Below are 24,324 nucleotides of genomic sequence, written 5' to 3'. Positions count from 1 at the left end.
CTTATTGTCACGGTGGCGAGTGGGGGAAACTCCCCACCGTATAGTGGGAACTGTTACTAGGCCAGACAACAATGAAGGGAGCAGGCCACAACCTACAGCCGCCCTAATCCTGACCCTGATCTCCCGACCTCATGAGCAAACCCTGAAGGTGGGAGGGCTCATGCACTGGAACCTGGATCCTGCTGACCCTGATGGTCCCTGGCATAGGGGTCAGGAATAGGAGACAACTGGTTCCTCAGGGACTCAGACGAACCGGAGTCTCCAGCTGCCTAGTATGGGAAATGACCATATGAAGCATCTGGATCGGCAGGTAAGATCACCAGACAACACGCTTACCTGCCGCTGCCACCACGACTGGAACCCGTGCATAAGTACAGGAGCCCACACGCCAAACAGGACTCCGTACAAACAACACCGCACACAGGTATCCAGCACACCTGATACTGCCTGGGCCCCATACAGCAAGGTGCACGGCAGCCCCAGGCAGCACTGCATCCAGACATATAGATTACCCCTCCAGGAAACCAGCCCCCTTTTGGAGGTTTCAACATACAGGGTAACGTATAGCATACATGCAGGGACCAACACCAACAACAGCCCAGACATGTAACAACCAGCAAAACGCTACACACACCCAGAACAAAAACCCACACCACACATACAACAAGAGAGGGTAAAGGTACAAGGAGGGTACAAAAGGGAGGACAATTTATGTTCCCTAAGGTGGCCCTCACGGACTGGGCAGAATCACCCAGGCAAGGAGCAAAGCTCCAACACCAAGCAAGGCTGTAGTACCACTGCACCCAGCCAGCAAGCCACATGTTTATATCAAGCTTGCAGCCACACCCAGGAAACACCTTAATCCCCACTAGCCAGAAGATTAACCCCTTGCTCACCAAACAGCAGGGAGGCACACTTTAAAGGGGAAGTGCACATGTAAACTATAAACTACATGTTGCCCCTGGCAAGCAGTCTGCACGGCAATCGCGTCACGGTCAAACGCCAATATGACCGTGACACTTATGGGGCGAATACTAATGAGCGTTTCCATTATGGAAGTGCTCATTAATACAGGAGGACCTGCTGTCGGCTGTGCAGTGGCTGCGCACAGTGTGAGGGCGCTCTGCGCACGCTGGTTCTGCCCAGCGCTGCTGGGGCCCAATATGAGAGGCAATGGGGGCTGATGGGGGCTAGAATGAGAGGCAGTAGGGGCTTCTGGGGGCTGATATGAGGTCTGATTGGGGTCTGAGGTCTAATTGGGGGTCATTCACATTGGGGTCTGAGCTAAGGTCTGGTTGTGGGTCTGATCTGAGGTCTTGTTGGGGTCTCAGAGCGGATCCGTCTGGTGTCTGCACAGACGGATCCGCTCATATAATGCAGATGATGGGATCCGTTCAGAACGGATCCATCTGCATTATATTTTAGAAAAAATTCTAAATGTGAAAGTTGCTCAGACGGATCCGTCCAGACTTTACATTGAAAGTCAATGGGGGACGGATCCGTTTGAAGATTGAGCCATATTGTGTCAACTTCAAACGGATCCGTCCCCATTGACTTGCATTGTAAGTCTGGACGGATCTGTTTAGCTCCGCGTGGCCAGGCGGACACCCGAACGCTGCAAGCAGCGTTTGGGTGTCCGCCTGCTGAGCGGAGGACAGACGGTGCCATACTGATGCATTCTGAGCGGATCCGCATCCACTCAGAATGCATTAGGGCTGGACGGATCCGTTCGGGGCCGCTTGTGAGAGCCTTCAAACGGAACTCGCAAGCGGAGCCCCGAACGCTAGTGTGAAAGGACCATTATTAACATTGGGGTCTGAGCTGAGGTCTGGTTGTGGGTCTGATCTGAGGTCTTGTTGGGGTCTTATTAACATTGGGGGCCTGATTTGGCTGTTAGCTGAGGTCTGATCTGAGGTATAATGAAAAATATTTTTTTCTTATTGTCCTCCTCTAAAACCTAGGTGCGTCTTATGGGCCGGTGCGTTTTATAAGGCGAAAAATACGGTAATTATTTGATTCTGGCAGCAGGCAGCCACCACTAGGGGGCGCTCCATACAGGTAGCACTGAACACACAGTGGCAGCTGTATAAATCCTTATACAGCGTCCTCCCTCTAGTGACAGCTGCAGGTAGTCTATGGCCAACAGTGGAAGACCTTCATTTGCAGGGTCTCTCCCACTGACAATCTGCTTTTTCTGTTAGTTTACAGAGGGGTCGCTTTGTAAACCACTGATGTGCTGCCGGCAAGCAGTATAACTCTATTAGAGAGGGTTTCAATGAACAATCGCAAGAATGATCATTTCTTCAACCCCTCTCCCCCGAGAATTGTACCTGTGACATTAAAGGGGTTCTTCAACCCCTAAAATGATCCTCCCCATACCCCAGCCCCTCGTATACATTATACTTACCTGCTCCACAGCACCCGTGTCGCTCCGCATACGCTGCTGTATCTCCCCGTCGCTCGGATCAACACATAGTGGGGAGGGAGCAGCCAATAGCAGCCTGCAACGGGGATGAGCCTCCCTAGCATTGTGGATGACTCTAGGGAGGCTGGTCACCTTCGCAGCCTGCTATTGGCTGCTCCCCCCCGTCGCTGGATGTTTTGATCCGCGCGACGGGGAGATGGAGCGGCAGCCATGCAGGGATTTGGAGCGTCACGGGTGCCGGGGAGTAGGTAAGTATAATGTATACGAGGGGTCCGGGCACTGGGGGGGGGGTCATTATCGGGGTTGGATAACCCCTTTTACAAACAAGGATCGGGACCACCTGAGCGGCAATGCTGGAACGGCAGGGAATCTAATAGGTAAGTAATGCTTCTTTTATTATTTTGTACAATTTTCCACCATTGCTTCATTTCTTTCTTGATCCCAGACAACCCCTCTAATCCGCCATTGGTGACAGGGGTAATATTCAATAGGAAAATAGACATTTAGGAAATCTATTGCAATTAAAGGGGCTGTCCGTTCTGGAGGCTGAGAACTCTAGAAGCTGACGAGACTGATATACAGTTCTGAGGGAAACAATTCTGTAAAATATTTATACGTTTCAATTTCTATTTCTGAGTTCAGTTCGTTGTATTTCGTGTTGACGGGTCCTCTTTGATTTACAGTTTACTCTATGTTAAGCCATGACTCCCGGAGACATGTCAGGTCACAGCATGCCCTGAATTCAAGTACATTCTAATCAAAGGCTCTGCTCTAGAGACAGCGAGATGTGTGCTATGCACCAGGGTTGGGCTGGGCCCACCGGAGCATCAGAGGATCCTCCTGTGGGCCCCTAAGACCTAGCAGAAGATAATTTGGAACTGACCTTGGATCCAATAACAACCAGATATCCTATTAAACCTTATAGAATAAAAGTCCTCCATATGCAAACAACAAGAATGACTTAAAAGTGAGCGCACATATGTCCTGTATAAGCAGAAGGTGGGCTCTCAGAGTAATTTACTTTGGTGGGCCCAAGGAACCTTGGACCGACGCTCCTCTGTATTGCGTTTATGATGCACAGGTATGGTGCAGACTGCTGGGTGACATCACAATGCACAGGTATGGTGCAGGCCGTTGGGTGACATCACAATGCACAGGTGTGGTGCATGCTTCTGGGTTACTTCACAATGCACAGGTATGGTGCAGACTGCTGGGTGACATCACAATGCACAGGTGTGGTGCAGACTGCTGGGTGACATCACAATGCACAGGTATGGTGCATACTGCTGGGTGATATCACAATGCACAGGTATGGTGAATACTGCTGGTGACATCACAATGCACAGGTGTGGTGCAGACTGCTGGGTGACATCACAATGCACAGGTATGGTGAATACTGCAGGTGACATCACAATGCACAGGTATGGTGCACACTGCTGGTGACATCACAATGCACAGGTATGGTGCAGACTGCTGGGTGACATCACAATGCACAGGTATGGTGCAGACTGCTGGTGACATAACAGTGCACAGGTATGGTGCATACTGCTGGGTGACATCACAATGCACAGGTGTGGTGCAGACTGCTGGGTGACATCACAATGCACAGGTTTGCTGCAGGCTGTTGGTGACATCACAATGCACAGGTATGGTGCACACTGCTGGGTGACATCACAATGCACAGGTATGGTGCATACTGCTGGGTGACATCACAATGCACAGGTATGGTGAATACTGCAGGTGACATCACAATCCACAGGTATGGTGCAGGCTGCTGGGTGACATCACAATGCACAGGTATGGTGCAGGCTGCTGGTGACATCACAATGCACAGGTATGGTGCACACTGCTGGTGACATCACAATGCACAGGTATGGTGCAGGCTGCTGGGTGACATCACAATGCACAGGTATGGTGCAGACTGCTGGTGACATCACAATGCACAGGTATGGTGCATACTGCTGGGTGACATCACAATGCACAGGTATGGTGCAGGCTGCTGGTGACATCACAATGCACAGGTGTGGTGCAGGCTGCTGGTGACATCACAATGCACAGGTATGGTGCATACTGCTGGGTGACATCACAATGCACAGGTATGGTGCAGGCTGCTGGTGACATCACAATGCACAGGTATGGTGCAGGCTGCTGGTGACATCACAATGCACAGGTATGGTGCAGGCTGCTGGTGACATCACAATGCACAGGTATGGTGCAGGCTGCTAGTGACATCACAATGCACAGGTATGGTGCAGGCTGCTGGTGACATCACAATGCACAGGTATGGTGCACACTGCTGGTGACATCACAATGCACAGGTATGGTGCAGGCTGCTGGTGACATCACAATGCACAGGTATGGTGCACACTGCTGGTGACATCACAATGCACAGGTATGGTGCAGACTGCTGGTGACATCACAATGCACAGGTATGGTGCATACTGCTGGGTGACATCACAATGCACAGGTGTGGTGCAGACTGCTGGGTGACATCACAATGCACAGTTATGGTGCATACTGCTGGTGACATCACATTGCACAGGTATGGTGCAGGCTGCTGGTGACATCACAATGCACAGGTATGGTGCACACTGCTGGTGACATCACAATGCACAGGTATGGTGCAGACTGCTGGTGACATCACAATGCACAGGTATGGTGCATACTGCTGGGTGACATCACAATGCACAGGTGTGGTGCAGACTGCTGGGTGACATCACAATGCACAGTTATGGTGCATACTGCTGGTGACATCACATTGCACAGGTATGGTGCAGGCTGCTGGTGACATCACAATGCACAGGTATGGTGCAGGCTGCTAGTGACATCACAATGCACAGGTATGGTGCAGGCTGCTGGTGACATCACAATGCACAGGTATGGTGCACACTGCTGGTGACATCACAATGCACAGGTATGGTGCAGGCTGCTGGGTGACATCACAATGCACAGGTATGGTGCAGACTGCTCGTGACATCACAATGCACAGGTATGGTGCATACTGCTGGGTGACATCACAATGCACAGGTGTGGTGCAGACTGCTGGGTGACATCACAATGCACAGGTATGGTGCAGACTGCTGGGTGACATCACAATGCACAGTTATGGTGCATACTGCTGGTGACATCACAATGCACAGGTGTGGTGCAGGCTGCTGGTGACATCACAATGCACAGGTATGGTGCAGACTGCTGGTGACATCACAATGCACAGGTATGGTGCATACTGCTGGGTGACATCACAATGCACAGGTATGATGCAGACTGCTGGGTGACATCACAATGCACAGTTATGGTGCAGGCTGCTGGTGACATCACAATGCACAGGTAAGGTGCATACTGCTGGGTGACATCACAATGCACAGGTATGGTGAATACTGCAGGTGACATCACAATGCACAGGTATGGTGCAGGCTGCTGGTGACATCACAATGCACAGGTATGGTGCAGGCTGCTGGGTGACATCACAATGCACAGGTATGGTGCAGCCTGCTGGTGACATCACAATGCACAGGTATGGTGCAGGCTGCTGGTGACATCGCAATGCACAGGTATGGTGCAGGCTGCTGGGTGACATCACAATGCACAGGTATGGTGCAGGCTGCTAGTGACATCACAATGCACAGGTATGGTGCATACTGCTGGGTGACATCACAATGCACAGGTATGGTGCATACTGCTGGGTGACATCACAATGCACAGGTATGGTGCAGACTGCTGGGTGACATCACAATGCACAGGTGTGGTGCAGACTGCTGGGTGACATCACAATGCACAGTTATGGTGCATACTGCTGGTGACATCACAATGCACAGGTATGGTGCAGACTGCTGGGTGACATCACAATGCACAGTTATGGTGCATACTGCTGGTGACATCACAATGCACAGGTGTGGTGCAGGCTGCTGGTGACATCACAATGCACAGGTGTGGTGCAGGCTGCTGGTGACATCACAATGCACAGGTGTGGTGCAGGCTGCTGGTGACATCACAATGCACAGGTATGGTGCAGACTGCTGGTGACATCACAATGCACAGGTATGGTGGAGGCTGCTGGTGACATCACAATGCACAGGTATGGTACATACTGCTGGTGACATCACAATGCACAGGTATGGTGCATACTGCTGGTGACATCCCAATGCACAGGTATGGTGCATACTGCTGGTGACATCACAATGCACAGGTATGGTGCAGGCTGCTGGGTGACATCACAATGCACATTTATGGTGGAGGCTGCCTAACATAGGACTGAAATGTCGCCCTGAACATGAGGCAATAAATCCCACTGGTTTTGGACTGCTGGGATTTGAACCTTTGGAGTGTTGTGGATTTTTTTTTTTTTCTTGGCTGCCGGATCTGACAACTGCAACTCCCACTGAACACAGGAATTGGAGTCACAAGCCCCCTGTTTAAAGGGATCAACCGTCAAGCATGCACACTATGGGACTGTCAGAGATGACGAGCACTGAACTTATTCCTGGCAGTCTGGTAAAGATAAATAGAGCGGAAATGCGTGTGCTCGACCACTGCTCTTTTTATATGGGGGACACAGGACCCCCATTCTTGTGATTAGTGTGGGTCCCAGCTCAGGGTGCCATCCATATTACTGATAGAGTCCATCCTAGACAAAGAGAAGAAATGCTTGATAGCAGGCGCATGCATAGATCTTATAGGCCCCCATAGCATAACCTCGTTTTCCAGTACATGTGCGTCAAACACTCCCAGACAATTTGCAGAATGTAAAGCGTGACTTTCCAGGTTTCTGATGGATTTGATATTTTTATTAAGTGAATATAAAATTAAATTAAACATTTTTTCTTTAGAAAATAAAAAAGTTCCCCCTCTACCTCATCCCCATAGCCAGGTGCTTCTTAAATATGGCACTGATAACGAAGACAAATGAACCAATGTATTTATACCAGGCAGAGGGCAAAATACATTAAAAAATCTCCTGCTTCCTTTGATACATTAGATTATAAAACTATCTGCCTAATGTATTGTTGCAAACTTCTGATTAAGTTGAATCAATCAAAATCAATAAAATGTATCTCTTAAAAAATGAAATCTACCTGCAGCCACCACTAGGGGGAGCTCAGTGTATAGGAAGTTATACATTAATATTAATGGTAGCTGTAAATAATTTCTTTGCACTGGGCTCCCCCTAGTGGTGGAAAAAGCAGTGATCCTATGTCAGGAAAAGGAAAAGCAGGTCAGCCCCTTCTCCCCAGGGCCCATAGCAGTAACGTGGCTGCCTCCATGGTGGATAAGCCTCTGCTTGATAGTAAATGACTCATATGAATGTAGCAGTAATAAAATGTCTGAAGACAAGAGAGCAGCTTTTCATCTCACATTCTTCTTCTCTGTTTCCACCTAGCATTGGGATAATAGGAGAACCTATGAGACAATTTCACTTTCATGATCTTACACCATTTGGGGTTGATGAAGAAGAGGAACCAGATCTTGAGAAACAGAACAGCTCCTCATCCTTGGACTTCCATGGCTTCTCACCAGTACGACCTCCTACTGGCCGCCAGAGCCAGGTTATATCCAGAGCCACCACAGAGGCCACGTACTCTGACATCTATTGAGGGTGCTGTAATGGACTGCAGATGTATGCCGCCAGATATGGACTATATAGACTCTACAGGGATCAGCAACCTTTGCCACTCCAGCTGCTGTGAAACTACAACTCCCAGCATGGACACTTAAGGTGTAACTCCCATAGACGTGAAAAAAGGATTCTGGGAGTTGTAGTTTCAGAACAGCTGGAGTGCTGGAAGTTAGACCATGGATGACTACGGGCTGTGGTTCTACTGCTCTGCCCATTATCTGGACTACGGCCTCATTACACAAGCCACGTCATCGTCACATCCGTGGCTCAGCATTAAAGCTGTTCATCTGTCTCTTCAGTATTGGTTCCATCAGTGTCACGTGGATGTATGTGTCATGTTAAAGGCCATTTAAGAACCAGTAAGGTCACTGCCTCCTACAAGACCAGTCCTGTCCTCTCCTGCTGCCGTGGATTTTGCCATCATAAGGCCTCATGCACACGACCGTTCCGTTTTTTGCGGTCCACACACAATCCGCTGATCCGCAAAAAAACGAAAGACGCCCCTGTGCCTTCCCCAATTTGCGGAACGGAACGGACGGCCCATTGTAGAAATGCCTATTCTTGTCCACAAAACAGACAAGAATAGGAGATGTTATATTTTTTTTTGCGGGGCTACAGAACGGAGCAACGGACGCGGACAGCACACGGAGTGCTGTCCGCATCTTTTGCGGCCCCATTGAAGTAAATGGGTTCTGAATCCGAGCCGCAAAAACTGCAGCTCGGACGCGGACCAAAGCAACGGCCGTGTGCATGAGGCCTTACAGGTCCCTGTCCATCTCAAAGGTGGAATATAATAAGTAAGGCTCTTTCACACGTCCATGACGAGATGGTCAGTGGTTCATCCACGAAAATGCCCATAGAGGATCCATGTTTGGTCCGTTTTTGGTTTGGTGGAAAACCACTGATGTGTGAATACATTAAAGTCAATGGGTACGTGAGTGTTCAGAGGTGACCATGGACAGCGCACGTCCACTATGCACTGGCGTATGAGAGAGGCCCTAATTGTCCTACTTAAAGGGGTTGTCTCACCTCTGACATTGGGGGTGTATCGCTAGAATATGCCTCCAAGGTTTGATAGCTGCCGGTGCCACCTCCTATCCTTAGAATGGAGCCCGCAAAGTGATGGAGGGCGCACAGCACTTACCCAGCAGCCCTCCATTAACTTCTATGGGACCGTCGAAAATAGCGAGCCCCATAGAAGTGAATGGAGCGGTGGCTGCGCTTGGGCTGTGCGCTTCTCATCCATTTTAATGGGACTTCCGAAAATAGCTGAGTGCGCTGTTAGGCTAAAGTATTTTGCCACTCCCCCAAAAAATTTAGAAAAAAAATGGAGAGCGGCCGCACATGCGCGGGCTCCATTCTAAGGATAGATGTGGGTTCCAGAGGTAGGACTGGCAGCTATCAAATTGGAGGCATATCCTAGCAATACTCCCCCAAGAGGTGAGACAACCCCTTTAAGTACGACAGGTGCAGGTCCCAGCAATCCCCGTTGCAGACGCGGTATCCTAGCGATATGCCGCCAATGTCCAAGATGAGAAAACCCCTGCTGGCTGCTGCTATCTAGGGTGGGGATTGTGCCCAGTACGGTACCTTCTATTAGCGCCCTCCTATCTTAAAGCGGACCTCTCACCGCTCCTGACATGCCTGTGTTAATGGCTTCATGCATTCCCCATGTAATAAAGAATCTACTCTTATGAATCTATGTTCTGCCATTCCTTTATTATTTCTACTAGAAGTTGTGAATGAATTGCTAGCAGTCTGCAGTAAGGGTACAGAGCCTGGTCTCGGGAGGGACACTTTCAGATTATTTTCTGTCTGCCGCCACAAAACAATGTGGTGCTTATAGAACAGACTACACAGTGTAGAGGTATACTGTATATTGTGGGGCACAGTGTAGCGGTATACTGTATATTGTGTGGCACAGTGTAGCGGTATACTGTATATTGTGTGGCACAGTGTAGAGGTATACTGTATATTGTGTGGCACAGTGTAGCGGTATACTGTATATTGTGTGGCACAGTGTAGAGGTATACTGTATATTGTGTGGCACAGTGTAGCGGTATACTGTATATTGTGTGGCACAGTGTAGCGGTATACTGTATACTGTGGGGCAGGGTGTAGAGGTATACTGTATATTGTGTGGCACAGTGTAGAGGTATACTGTATATTGTGTGGCACAGTGTAGCGGTATACTGTATATTGTGTGGCACAGTGTAGCGGTATACTGTATATTGTGTGGCACAGTGTAGAGGTATACTGTATATTGTGTGGCACAGTGTAGCGGTATACTGTATATTGTGTGGCACAGTGTAGCGGTATACTGTATATTGTGTGGCACAGTGTAGAGGTATACTGTATATTGTGGGGCACGGTGTAGAGGTATACTGTATATTGTGTGGCACAGTGTAGCGGTATACTGTATATTGTGTGGCACAGTGTAGAGGTATACTGTATATTGTGTGGCACAGTGTAGAGGTATACTGTATATTGTGTGGCACAGTGTAGCGGTATACTGTATATTGTGTGGCACAGTGTAGAGGTATACTGTATATTGTGTGGCACAGTGTAGAGGTGTACTGTACATTGTGGGGCACAGTGTAGCGGTATACTGTATATTGTGGGGCACAGTGTAGAGGTATACTGTATATTGTGGGGCACAGTGTAGAGGTATACTGTATATTGTGGGGCACAGTGTAGAGGTATACTGTATATTGTGTGGCACAGTGTAGCGGTATACTGTATATTGTGTGGCACAGTGTAGAGGTATACTGTATATTGTGTGGCACAGTGTAGAGGTGTACTGTACATTGTGGGGCACAGTGTAGCGGTATACTGTATATTGTGGGGCACAGTGTAGAGGTATACTGTATATTGTGGGGCACAGTGTAGAGGTATACTGTATATTGTGGGGCACAGTGTAGGCTATATGTGTATAACGATCATATTTCACATGAAAACTTACAATTACTTGGCTTGACCCTTGGGGATCTCGGACGCCACTTCCACACTTTGGCCGGGGGCTCGGCGGAGCTGATGTGCTTTATCCTAATGAGAAAGATTTCATAATAAGGATTTGGAGAAAGGGCAGAGGGATAGCAGAGCAGGGAGAGGCTGGTGCTGCTACTAGGGGGTCATACCATAGGGGAGTAATAAAGCCCACCATAATGCCCCCCCAGTAGTAATAATTCTTCTTATAATGTGACAGTGCAAAAAATACCCCCTTGTAATGCCCCCAGTTGAGCTAATGTCCCCATAGTGCCCACATAATGTGCCAGTATAAAATACCCCTATGTAGTACCCCCAGTAAATGCCCCCATAGTGCTCCACACCCTCCTTCCTCCTAGTGCCCCCCATAATGTACCAGTATAAAATGCTCCAGTAGATGCCCTCAGTGTCCCCCATAATTTGCAAGTATAAAATACCCCTTCTTAGTGCCCCCCGTAGATGACCCCATAGTACTCCTCTCCCCCCTTCCCCATAGTACCCACCATAATGTGTCCCAGTATAAAATTGTACTGTACAGAGAGCCCATATAAAATACCCCTTCTTTGTGGCCTCAGTAGATGCCCCTATAGTGCCCCCAATCATGTGCCAGTAATGATAGCCCCCCTGTGCCAGTAATAGCAGCCCCCACTAGTAACAGCCCCCCCGTGCCAGTAATAACAGCCCCCAGTAATAAGAGCCCCTCTGTGCCAGTAATAACAGCCCCCAATAATAAGAGCCCCTCTGTGCCAGTAAAAACAGCCCCCAGTAATAAGAGCCCCTCTGTGCCAGTAATAACAGCCCCTCTGAGTCAGTAATAAGAGCCCCCAGTAATAAGAGCCCCCCAGTAATAAGAGCCCCCAATAATAAGAGCCCCTCTGTGCCAGTAATAACAGCCCCTCTGAGCCAGTAATAAGAGCCCCCAGTAATAACAGCCCCCCAGTAATAAGAGCCCCTCTGTGCCAGTAATAACAGCCCCCCTTTGCCAGTAATAAGAGCCCCCCTTTGCCAGTAATAACAGCCCCCCTTTGCCAGTAATAACAGCCCCCCAGTAATAAGAGCCCTTCTGTGCCAGTAATAACAGCCCCCCTTTGCCAGTAATAAGAGCCCCCCTTTGCCAGTAATAACAGCCCCCCTTTGCCAGTAATAACAGCCCCCAGTAATAAGAGCCCCCCTTTGCCCGTAATAACAGCCCCCAGTAATAGGAGCCCCCCTTTGCCAGTAATAACAGCCCCCCTTTGCCAGTAATAACAGCCCCCCTTTGCCAGTAATAACAGCCCCCAGGTGCCAGTAAAAGTATTGTATATAATGAAAAAAAAAAAAAAAAACACACATACTTACCTCCATGTCAGTGATGCGATGCAGGCCTCTTCTGGCCTGTGTCCCACGCTGTATGGCTCAGGCGGCGCGATGACGTCATCGCGCCGCCTGCGCCGGCCTCTGATAGGCTGCAGGCACTAGGCCGGCAGCCTATCAGAGGAAGGGTAAGGGACACGCCTCTCCCTCCCCTACCGCAGCACAGGCAGGCATCTGTATCGCTGTCCTGAGGACGGCGATACAGATGACTGGAGATGAGCGCTTCCACAATGGAAGCGCTCATCTCCCTGTGCCCCGCTGCCGCCGCCAGCTCGGGGGGGGGGGGGGGGCAATTGCCCCGTTGCCCCCCCCCTGGATCCGCCACTGTAGCAGTCTGCAGTAAGGGTACAGAGGGGCGGTGACCAGTTGGGGGCGTGTACCTGCACAGTCTGAAAATAGCAGCAGTGATTGGATAGAGTGAGTCTGTGCAGGTACACCCCCAACTGGTTACCTACCTTTACTGCAGACTGCTAGCAATTCATTCATAACTTCTAGTAGAAATAATAAAGGAATGGCACAACATAGAAACATAAGAATAGATGTCTCAGAATTGTTATTACAGGGGAATGCAATGCATGAAGCTATTAAAACAGGAATGTCAGGAGCGGTGACAGGTCCTCTTTAAAAACCAGTCTATTCACATGTTCCATATTATAGTGCCCAAATAACAATATCATACACATCCAGACGCCTAAATAACAATGTCACCACCAGAAACTGCAGAGACTAAGTGCTGCGTCATACCATTCCTTATCAGATAGCACCGCACAGTGCTGAGTGCTATACAGCGTCTGACTAGTACTGCTGGCGGTTGTCACAAGCCTCACCTGCCGGACCAGCTGGGACACTCCCTTCTCTCTTCCTGTGGGAGAGGGAGATGGGAGACGGCACGTGAGCACTGCGGGGGCCCTATTGTGGACGAAGTTATTACAAGGCAATTACTAATGTATTGTGATTATCCATATTGCCTCCTTTGCTGGCTGGATTCATATCTCCATCACATTATACACGGCTCGTTTCCATGGCTATGACCACCCTGCAATCAGTGGTGGTCGTGCTTGTACTCTATACAGAGCAGTTTCTAGAGAAATTTACCAATAGGGCGAACATAAAAAAAGCGGATCTCTGCCGTACCCCATTGTAGTTGATGGGGGCGGCGGGCATTCAGTCTGCAGTGCCGGATCCAGTGAATTCCGGAAGGCTGGTCTCAGCTGGAACAGCCTGCGAGAATCACTAACGCAGTTGTGAAAGTAGCCTAGTACAGCCCCACATACCTCTTATATCCAGTGACGTCTCCTCTGATGTAGATGTTCTCTTTCTTTATCTTCTCCATTCAGACCAGATCGCCATGATGATTTCTTTCAGCTATCTCTTCTCTCTGCAGAGTTTGACAGACATCTTAGTTTCCTACTTTTCCATCCTCCTCCCACCTTCTCAACATCCCATCATGCACCCCCAAAACTATACTGCAAAAACTGATAAACCCCCTGAAAATACTAGCTACACACAGATAGCGCCCCCTTCAAAAATTATTGGAACACAATGCTCTAAAATATAACTGCACCCAGCGAAGTGTCCCTGACATTAATAGTGTCACCATAATGTCCCCCAAAAATAACTGTGCTAAGCTGATACTGTGCCAGGGCGCCCCCACAGTAATAGTGCTCCCCAAAATCCCAACAATAGTGATAATTCTGTGCCTGAGTGCACTTAGTAGTAATAGTGCCCCTACAGTGCCCCCAACAGTAATTGTGTCCCAGAAGTACAGTATTAATGCTCCCATAGTCCCCCAGTTGTAATAAAGCCCACCATAATGCCCCTGGTGGTAATAATTCTCTTTATAATGTGCGCCAGTACAAAAAATGCCCCATTGTGTGTCAGTAAAAAAACAAAAAAAAAAACACATCTATTAGTGCCCCCAGTAGAGCCAATGTCCCCAGAGTGCCCTCATGTGTTCCAATGACCCGTACTGTGTGCCACTAGAAAAAACAGTGCTCCGAGTTGAGCTTAGGTGCCCATAGTGCCCCTACAATTTGTGCCAGTATAAAATACTCCTATACAGTGCCCCCAGAAGATGCCCCATAGTGCTCCTCCCCTGTTCCCATAGTGTCCTCCATAATGAGCCAGTATAAAATGCCCCTACAGACTGCCCCACATAGATGCCCCTATAATGCTCATCTCCCCCCTTCCCTATAGTGGCACCAAAATGGGTGCCAGTATTAAATGCCCCTATATAATGCCCCCATAGTACTATTCTCCCCCACTTCTCCATAGTGCCCCCCCATAATGCATGCCAGTAAATAGGGCCCCCAGTAAATGCCCCTATAGTGCTCCTTTACCCCCCACTTCTCCATAGAGCCCCACATAATGATTGCCAGTATATAGGGCCCCCACGCCCCTTCTTGCCACAGTATACTATAAATAATAGAAACAATAAACACATATACTTACCTTATGCTGCTGTCAGCGATGCGATGCAGGCCTTTTCTGGCCTGTGTCCCGCGCTGTACGGCTCAGGCGGCGCGATGACATCATGCACCGGCCTCTGATAAGTCTGATAGGCTACAGGCACTAGGCCTGCAGCCTATCAGAAAAACAGGCAAGGGAGACGCCTCTCCTCTGCCCCGCACCGTTCATCTGTATCACTGTCCTGAGGACGGCGATACAGATGAATATGGAGATGAGCGCCTGCACAATGGAAGCGCTCATCTCCATTCCTGTTGCCTCCGGACAGAAAGGGCCCCCCTCCGGCACTGGGCCTTGCTGACGGCGCCCCCTCTTCTGTCCTGAGTGATGCGCCCTGTGTGGTCGCACCCCTCGCCCGTCTGTAAAAACGGCCCTGACTCTATAGGAAAAAGCACCAGCCTATGCGTGCTCCCAGGGTCTTGGCCACGCTTTTTCCTATAGTGTGCAAGCGCGACCACCATGGAAACGAGCCATGTATAATGTTAAGGATAAATGAATCCAGCCAGCGAAGGAAGCAATATGGACAATCACAATACATTAGTAAGTGCCTCGTATTAACTTTCTCTACATGATAAATGCCATTTTCTGTAGTGAGACAATCCCTTTAAAGGGGTTTTCCCATCTCATCCAATGTGGGCATTTTGCTAGGATATGCCCCCATTGTCTGATAGGTGCGGGTCCCACACCTACAATGAGAACGGAGACGCGAAATGAACGGTGGGCACACTGCGCATGCGCAGCCGCCCTCCATTCATTTCTATAGGGCCGCCGAAAATAGCCGAGCGCTGGCTTGACTATTGCCGTCTGCCCTATAGAAATGAATAGGAGCATGGGCTGCGCATGCGCAGTGCGCTCCCATTCACTTCTATGGGAGCAGCGCTTGGTGGTGGACGGACCCCGGGGTTCTCCAGCCACAGCGCTCCCTGCTTCGTTCTTGCTTGCGTTGGGACCCGCACCTATCAGACAATGGGGGCATATCCTAGCGATCTGCCCCCATTGTCTGAGATTGGAATACCCCTTAAAGGCAGAAAAGTGAAATTAGACTTGTATTATGGCACATTCATTATCTATGACACTCAAAATGTCACATCCTTCACCAGGCATCCCCTTGTTTTTTTTTTTTTTTTACAATTAAAGGGGTTATCCAATACAATAAAAGTATATTCACTGTGAGGGGACATTTTTATAGTATTGGATAACCGCTTTAAGTCATAGAACACAGTGCAGTTGCACTAAGTACATGAAAACTGTGTGAAAACAAATTTGGTGCAACCACACACTGTAAAAGTAACATGAACTCAAATGATAAATGTCCCCCAGAGTTTTAAATCCTCAGTACATCAAACCAATATCATGGCCGTGCGCTCCAGTAGAGGCGACAGGTAGGAGCCATGGGCCGCCTGTGTCCGGCTCTTTGTGTTGCGCCGCCATCTAGTGGTGGACTTTCGGAATAACAGTTCGTAAACATTTGGCTGTTGCCGGGTTGCTACTTCGCGCGAGGTTTGCAGCGGGAAGTGGCCTGCAGCGCCGCCGTGTGTAGTCGGTTCTTGGGGCCGGCTGCTGACTGCTTCACTTCCAGTGACTTCTCGGAGCACATGTGAGGGGAAGCCGCAGCCATGAGCAGCCGGGTGTGTAAGAGCTGCGGCTGCACCGACATCGATGTGGACGCGGCCCGGGGAGATGCGGTGTGTACGGGCTGCGGGTCGGTGCTGGAGGACAACATCATCGTGTCTGAGGTGCTGTTTGTGGAGACCGGAGGCGGCGGCTCCTCAGCGGTGGGACAGTTCGTGTCGTCAGAGGGTGAGTGACAGACGAGGGGCAGTGCCAGGGCTGTGTGGAGAGAGGCAGCCGGGCACAGTGGTCTGTATACAGGGGCAGCAGCCTGGCACAGTGGTCTGTATACAGGGTGCAGCAGCCTGGCACAGTGGTCTGTATACAGGGGGCAGCAGCCTGGCACAGTGGTCTGTATACAGGGGGGCAGCAGCCTGGCACAGTGGTCTGTATACAGGGGGGCAGCAGCCTGGCACAGTGGTCTGTATACAGGGGGGCAGTAGCCGGGCACAGTGGTCTGTATACAGGGGGCAGTAGCCGGGCACAGTGGTCTGTGTACAGGGGCAGCAGCCTGGCACAGTGGTCTGTATACAGGGGGCAGCAGCCTGGCACAGTGGTCTGTGTACAGGGGCAGCAGCCTGGCACAGTGGTCTGTGTACAGGGGCAGCAGCCTGGCACAGTGGTCTGTGTACAGGGGCAGCAGCCTGGCACAGTGGTCTGTATACAGGGGGCAGCAGCCTGGCACAGTGGTCTGTATACAGGGGGCAGCAGCCTGGCACAGCGGTCTGTATACAGGGGGGCAGCGGCCGGCCGGGCACTGCGGTCTGTATGCAGGGGGGCAGCGGCCGGGCACTGCGGTCTGTATGCAGGGGGGCAGCGGCCGGGCACTGCGGTCTGTATGCAGGGGGGCAGCGGCCGGGCACTGCGGTCTGTATGCAGGGGGGCAGCGGCCGGGCACTGCGGTCTGTATGCAGGGGGGCAGCGGCCGGGCACTGCGGTCTGTATGCAGGGGGGCAGCGGCCGGGCACTGCGGTCTGTATGCAGGGGGGCAGCGGCCGGGCACTGCGGTCTGTATGCAGGGGGGCAGCGGCCGGGCACTGCGGTCTGTATGCAGGGGGGCAGCGGCCGGGCACTGCGGTCTGTATGCAGGGGGGCAGCGGCCGGGCACTGCGGTCTGTATGCAGGGGGGCAGCGGCCGGGCACTGCGGTCTGTATGCAGGGGGGCAGCGGCCGGGCACTGCGGTCTGTATACAGGGGGGCAGCGGCCGGGCACTGCGGTCTGTATACAGGGTGGCAGCGGCCGGGCACTGCGGTCTGTATACAGGGGGGCAGCGGCCGGGCACTGCGGTCTGTATACAGGGGGGCAGCGGCCGGGCACTGCGGTCTGTATACAGGGGGGCAGCGGCCGGGCACACTACCCTCTGGGCGTCACCTATCCCCTGGTGTGTCCATGTTGTATAAGCCGTTCCTCTGCCGGGTAATTAGCCTCGGCTCCTGTAACGCCATCCCGGGTGGATCCTGATGCTTCATTAAAGCTGCAGGATGAAACAAGGCTGATGATGATGATGATGTGAAGAGCACAGCAACTGTCGCCCATAGCAACTCATCACTGGGCGGCTGTCACTCCTCTGGTTGGTTGCTATGGTGACACATTTGCCATGAAGTGCTTGTGAAAGGTTAAATTGTACGATGTGTGTGGAGGGTGCCGGACCGCTGCCCAAAGTGCACAATTGTGTCCGGCCAAAAAACAACTGCCCGACCAGTACCGATCCATGTGATACTGGTCTTGTAGCCCATAGGAAACAATCACAAGGCAGCTTTCATTTCTCCAGTTAACATGGGGGATAAATTAAAGTGCCAGTCCGGTTGCTATTGGCAACATAGCCTGATTTTCTGTTATGTCCAACCTGCGACCCCCCCCCCTTTCCCCAGCTGTTGCAAAGCTACAGCTTCCATCATCCCTGACAGCCTGCAGCTGCTGATGTGTGGATCCATAAGGCCTCGTTCACGATTCCGTGTCTGTTTGACATAAAAAAGTCCGTCCTTCTTTCATCTATGAAGGATCCGCGTGGTCCATGTATCCGTTTTCTTGCCCTTCGTGTGTCATCCTTATTCCACGGACACCGCTAGGCTGAAAATCAAATTCAAAAGTGACGACCATTAAAAAATGCACCAAAAATGGATGCCATTCGCGTTGTGCCAGTGATTTTTACGGGCCCATAGACTACAGTGGGCGTGTTTGGTGTGCATCACGGACCAAAGTAGTGCAAGTCTCCGTGATTTTTTTCACTAACCTGCGGTCAGTAAAAAATTCTGATGTGTGAACGGACCCATTCAAATCAATGGGTGCAGTGCGAAACGGAAATGTGAACGAGGCCTAAGGGTGCATTAACATCTCCCCAAAATTGGGTCCGCATCCGTTCCGCAATTTTGCAGAACAGGTGCGGACCCATTAATTTTCATTGGGGCCGGAATGTGCTGTCCGCATCCGCACTTCCGTTCCGCAGTAAAATAGAGAAGGCATTTTCTATGAGAGTGCTGGCGATGTGCAGTCCGCAAAATGCGGAACGCACATTTCCGGTGTCCGTGTTTTGCACATACGGACGTGTCAATGGACCCTTAGGGTGGGCTCACGTGTAGGTTTTTAGTTACTTTTTTTTTTGCAGTGGAAACACCAGCAGCGGTTGTTAGCTGAATCCATGGGAAACATAGGTCACACAAGTGTTGTTCTTGTTGTGTGTTTTTTTTTTTTTTTTTTTACTACTACTGGCGTTTTTGTTCATTAGCTGTTGTTTGGTCTCTGGAGCCCATTTTAAAAATGCGGCATGCTGGCGACCCAGTTTTCTTTTTTTTTTGTGGTGTTTTCACCTTTCCTTCTTTATAGGGAATAAAACAGCAGAAAAAAAGGTGTTCAGACAGTTTTTTACTAAAAGGACAAAAAAAATTCTGTAAAAAACACATTCGGTATTGAAAATAAAGTGAGCTGTTTCTACGGTGTTTTTTTTTGTTTTGTTTGTTTTAGGCCTCTTTCACATGCCCATTGTGGTTCCGTTCCGTGCATCGGGGTCCGTGATCCGCCCGTTTCGCAAAAAGATAGAACAAGTTCTATTTTTTTTGAAGCACGGATCGGAACCCCACAGAAGCACTCCGTGGGGTTCCTTTCGTGCTTCCATTCCGCACCGCGTCTCTGGATTTGCGGACCCATTCAAGGGAATGGGTCTGCATCCGTGATGCGGAATGCAGACGGCCGGTGCCCCGTGTATTGCGGGGAACCGCCGTATGAAGCCCGCAATACGGCCACGGGAGCACATCGGCCCTGTGAAAGAGGTCTAAGTAAACAAAAAACGCAAAAGCAAATTAGTCTATGTAGGGAGGCTTTGGACACAGCCACGTGGCAGTAGTTTTTGGAGGTTTTCGTGTTTTTCTTTCTGCGTTTCCAGACTGGGTGAGCACCGAAATTCACGTGCATTTCTTGCGGATTTGCCCCAGATCTTATCATGCAAAGGGTGAAATCCGCAGAAACAGTCGCCTCGCTGGGGGGTTTCAAAATAGTCACCGCAGGTCTGTTTCTCCGGGATTGCCATAGATCTGAACGGAGCGGCTGCACGCATGTCCGACCAGCCTCTCCATTCATTTCAGGGGGGCTGTGGGCACGGGGTCCCCGTTCTTGTGATCGGTGGGGGTCCCAGTGGTAAGACCCTCACCGATCTCACACTTTAAACAACCGGACAACCCCTTTAAGGGTCACTACAAACATGCATTTTGTCAACTGTTTCTATTTACCACAAAAAATATGCCGGATAAAGCACAATTTTTTTTGATGTTTTTAAAAAAATATTGCAAACTGTGTTTGCCCACTACCAAATGGTATTTTGGCCCTATAGAGAAAGGGATTTAAAAACACAGAGCTACAGAACGCTGGGTTTTTTAAAAGAAGCAAAAAAAAAAAAAGCAAAAATGCCACCTAATTAACAAAAACACCAGGAGCAAAAACAAAACAAAACTTGTGTGTCCTTCATTTCATATTTTCAATAGACCTTCAGCTGACACAATAGAAAACTGATCCGTCCTCTATTGACTTTCAATGGTGTTCAAGGTGGATCCGTCTTGGCTATGTTACAGATAATGCAAACAGATCCGTTCTGGACGGATGCATGCGGTTGTATTATCTGAACGGATCCGTCTGTGCAGATCCATGACGGATCCGCACCAAACGCAAGTGTGAAAGTAGCCTAACATAAAAAATGCCACAAAAATGCAAAAGAGCAGAAAAACGGCTAAAGTGGTTTTCCACAGTATTGATGACCTATCCTCGGTGTCAGTCGGACACCTGGCACCCGCTCTGATCAGCTGTTTTTGGCAGCCGCCGGTGCAGCAAAAACAGTGGATGGAACTGGAAGCAGAAGGTTCTGTCCATTGGGCAGTGGCGGTACCGGCAAGTGAATGTAAGTAACCTGGCATGACCACTACACGGCGTTCTGCTTACAGCGCCATCAACTGTTTTGTTTCCAGAGCTGGTGGCTGCCAAATACAGCTGAATAGTGGGGGTACCGGGACCCCCACTAACCTGATAGTGATGATCTATCCTGATAGGTCTGATGTTCAGCTAGAATGTGTCATCAGAAAATGACCTATTGTTTAAATAACTTTTTTTTATATGTTTGACATATATTTTAATTTTTTTTGTTGTTTTTTTTGGCCTCTTTCACACAAGCGTGTCCGGATGCGTTGCGGCAAACCCGCGCGAGTAGGTACGCAATTGCAGTCTGTTTTGACTGCGATTGCGTTCTGTTGTTCAGTTTTTATCGTGCGGGCGCAATGCGTTTTGCACGCGCGTGATAATAAACTGAATGTGGTACCCAGACCCGAACTTCTTCACAGAAGTTCAAGTTTGGGTTCAAGGTTGTGTAGATTGTATTATTTCCCCTTATAACATGGTTATAAGGGAAAATAATAGCATTCTGAATACAGAATGCAGAGTACAAAAGAGCTGGAGGGGTTAAAAAATAATAATTTAACTCACCTTAATCCACTTGTTCGCGCAGCCGGCATCTCTTCTGTCGTCTTCTGTGAGGAATAGGACCTTTGATGACGTTACTACGCTCATCAGATGGTCAGTCACATGATCCATCACCATGGTAAAAGACCATGTGACGGACCATGTGATGAACGTTGGGAAAATAATAAAGATCGGGTCCCCATCCCGATCATCTCCTAGCAACCGAGCGTGAAAATCGCACCGCATCCGCACTTGCTTGCGGATGCTTGCGATTTTCACGCAGCCCCATTCACTTCTATGGGGTCTGCGTTGCGTGAAAAACGCACAAAATAGAGCATGCTGCGATCTTCATGCAACGCACAAGTGATGCGTGAAAATCACTGCTCATGTGCACAGTCCCATAGAAAGGAATGGGTTCGGAATCAGTGCGGGTGCAATGCGTTCAACTCACATTTTTCCATGTACAGTGGCCACTAGGCCTCTCAGTAGGTCATGATTTCCTGTTATGTACAGGTAACTTTTCAGCAGCTATCTCATTATCATCACTTGCAGGATTGCAATGACAAGTAACACCTCTGTATAGATAACGGGTGATATCACAGCTTATCTGCTCCCTCCTGACCTCTGCACAGGTCACAGAGCATGCCCAGAAAACTCTCCCGTAAAAGTCAATGAGGTCTCCTGACCATTGTGTCTATGACCCTCTTAAAGGGCTTGTCCTGTGAAAAATATTTTACAGTTTTCAAACCAGCACCTGGATCTGAATACTTTTGTTATTGCACGTAATTAAAAGTTTAGTATAGCCACTGAGCTAGTCACTAAAATGTATCTGTATAGCGCCACTTATTTCTTTGACCTGCTCGCTGAGAAGGTCGCACATGCTCAGTTTCATCCTTCAACTGCCACCTGAGCTGTGATAGGGAGAGCATGGACACGCCCCCATAGCTGCAGCAGAACAGACACTCCCCTTGAGCTGTGATAGGGAGAACATGGACACGCCCCCATAGCTGCAGCAGAACAGACACTCCCCTTGAGCTGTGATAGGGAGAGCATGGACACGCCCTTTAGCTGTATCAGAAAAGACACTCCCCTGAGCTGTGATAGGGAGAGCATGGACACGCCCTTTAGCTGTATCAGAAAAGACACTCCCCTGAGCTGTGATAGGGAGAGCATGGACACGCCCTTTAGCTGTATCAGAAAAGACACTCCCCCTGAGCTGTGATAGGGAGAGCATGGACACGCCCCCTTAGCTGCAGCAGAAAAGACACTCCCCTTGAGCTGTCAGCTTGATATAAATGTAGCAGTGCAGTGAATGGGGAGATCTTTGGATCCATGTGAGGTACGGGGCTGGTTCTAGCTTTGTTAGAAAGAGGTTGTCACCTACTATATGGTGTCTTATCTTAATTTTTTACATTAGTTGTGGGATAACCCCTTTAATATATTTTTTGACCTACTAGTGGCCTTAGTGAAAACTGCAGGATTATATACATTTTATTAAAATATAGATAGTTGCTTGGAGAAAAAAAAACTCAACAAAAACTTGAAAAAAATAAAAAAAAGTTTAACATAACCTACTGTTTAAATCACCTTTTTATCTTCTGATGACACATTCCCTTTAAGGCTCTGTTCACACCAGCTAATGTAAATTAATGAGGCAGTTGCATATAAGGCCCCATTCACACAAACATAAGGCGTCCATGCCTGTATTGCGGACTGCAAACAGCCGGCCGTGTGCACTCTGTGCTGCGGACCCATGGGTCAGCGATGTGCAAGATATGGCAAAAGTTAGGACACGTCCTATATTTTGCAGAGCGGAGGCACGGATTGGAAGCCCTTGGAAGTGCTTCCGTGGGCTTTTGGGTCCGTGCTGCCGTACCACAAAAGATAAGACCTGTCCTATCTTTTGCCATATTTTGCGGATCGCGGACCCATTCGAGTCATTGGATCCGCACCGCAGCACGGAATGCACAGGGCCAGTGCCCGTGTACTGCAATTTGCATGGGCATGGCGACCATACGGTCATGTGAATGAGCCCTAATGGCGTTCCTGTATATGTGAGGTGAGGGACTGTCAGGCAGGAGTCAGGTTGGGTATAATACAATATCTGCTATATAATATGATAAAATAATGGCAGCCATTCAGGACATGACAGGAATAGAAAGCTCCGTCTCCGCTGCACGTCGCTGCCGTCTCTGAAGCCCTGTGACAAATAAGAGAATTGGTTTTTACATTTTCTAATTGGATTTGCTCTAAGCGACTTGAAATAAGCGAAAAATCAACAAATGGCAGAAAATGGATATTTGTGAGCGTGCGTGCGTCTGACATTATAATGCAGAGCAAATACCAGTTCCAGAGCCGTTCCCGTCATTGGGGTTTGGAAACCTCTTTATATCTGCACCTTGATCAGACCCATTACAGCAGGACGGGAAATCAATGGCGCGCCCTGGCTGCCAGCCATTCTGCCATTACCACTCGGGCAGTATTGAACCCTGGTACTTTATAGACTTAAGCAGTAAAGTAGACTGTCCTGGGGGTGTTAGCTGGTAGGGGGCCGCCTGCGTGGACGTCTTCACTGCTGCGCGCTCCTGTGTGCAGGCATTCTCAGTGCCCTGTATTCCTGCAGTCAGTAATGGAGAGGCTTCCCTTGGAGACATTGCTGGCAGTGAAGTTCAGTTTTAGTTCAGCGCGTTTCCTGTGTGCACAGTATATACCACAAAGCTAGCATTCCATCAATAGGATCTCCTTACACACTATCAGTGGAGGTCCGGGCTCTGAGACCCCCTGATCTGCAGGAAGAAGGGGCTGCTGTATGGCACCTTCCATGTGCATGTGTGCCTGGCAGCTGAAGACATCTGTGTTGGTCCCATATTCATATGTGCCCACATTGCTGAGAAAGATGATATTTTAATATATGCAAATGAGGTCCTAGGA

The 24,324-nt window shown here is 49.6% G+C and overlaps 2 protein-coding genes across 2 annotated transcripts in view; both read left to right on the top strand.

Moving 5' to 3' along the window:
* Positions 1-8,337, top strand: part of PPP1R36 (protein phosphatase 1 regulatory subunit 36) — a 35,003-nt gene extending 26,666 nt beyond the window's left edge. Inside the window, exon 10 of the mRNA XM_044272533.1 lies at positions 7,803-8,337. Coding sequence (XP_044128468.1) covers positions 7,803-8,016 — 214 coding nt within the window. The 3' untranslated portion in view covers positions 8,017-8,337. The remainder of the gene's footprint in view (positions 1-7,802) is intronic.
* Positions 8,338-16,332: 7,995 nt separating this feature from the next.
* Positions 16,333-24,324, top strand: part of BRF1 (BRF1 RNA polymerase III transcription initiation factor subunit) — a 266,657-nt gene continuing 258,665 nt past the window's right edge. Inside the window, exon 1 of the mRNA XM_044271525.1 lies at positions 16,333-16,643. Coding sequence (XP_044127460.1) covers positions 16,460-16,643 — 184 coding nt within the window. The 5' untranslated portion in view covers positions 16,333-16,459. The remainder of the gene's footprint in view (positions 16,644-24,324) is intronic.

This window comes from Bufo gargarizans, chromosome 11 (genome assembly GCF_014858855.1).
Source record: "Bufo gargarizans isolate SCDJY-AF-19 chromosome 11, ASM1485885v1, whole genome shotgun sequence".
In the NCBI taxonomy this organism is placed as follows: domain Eukaryota; kingdom Metazoa; phylum Chordata; class Amphibia; order Anura; family Bufonidae; genus Bufo; species Bufo gargarizans.
This window is presented reverse-complemented; position numbering and strand designations above follow the sequence as displayed.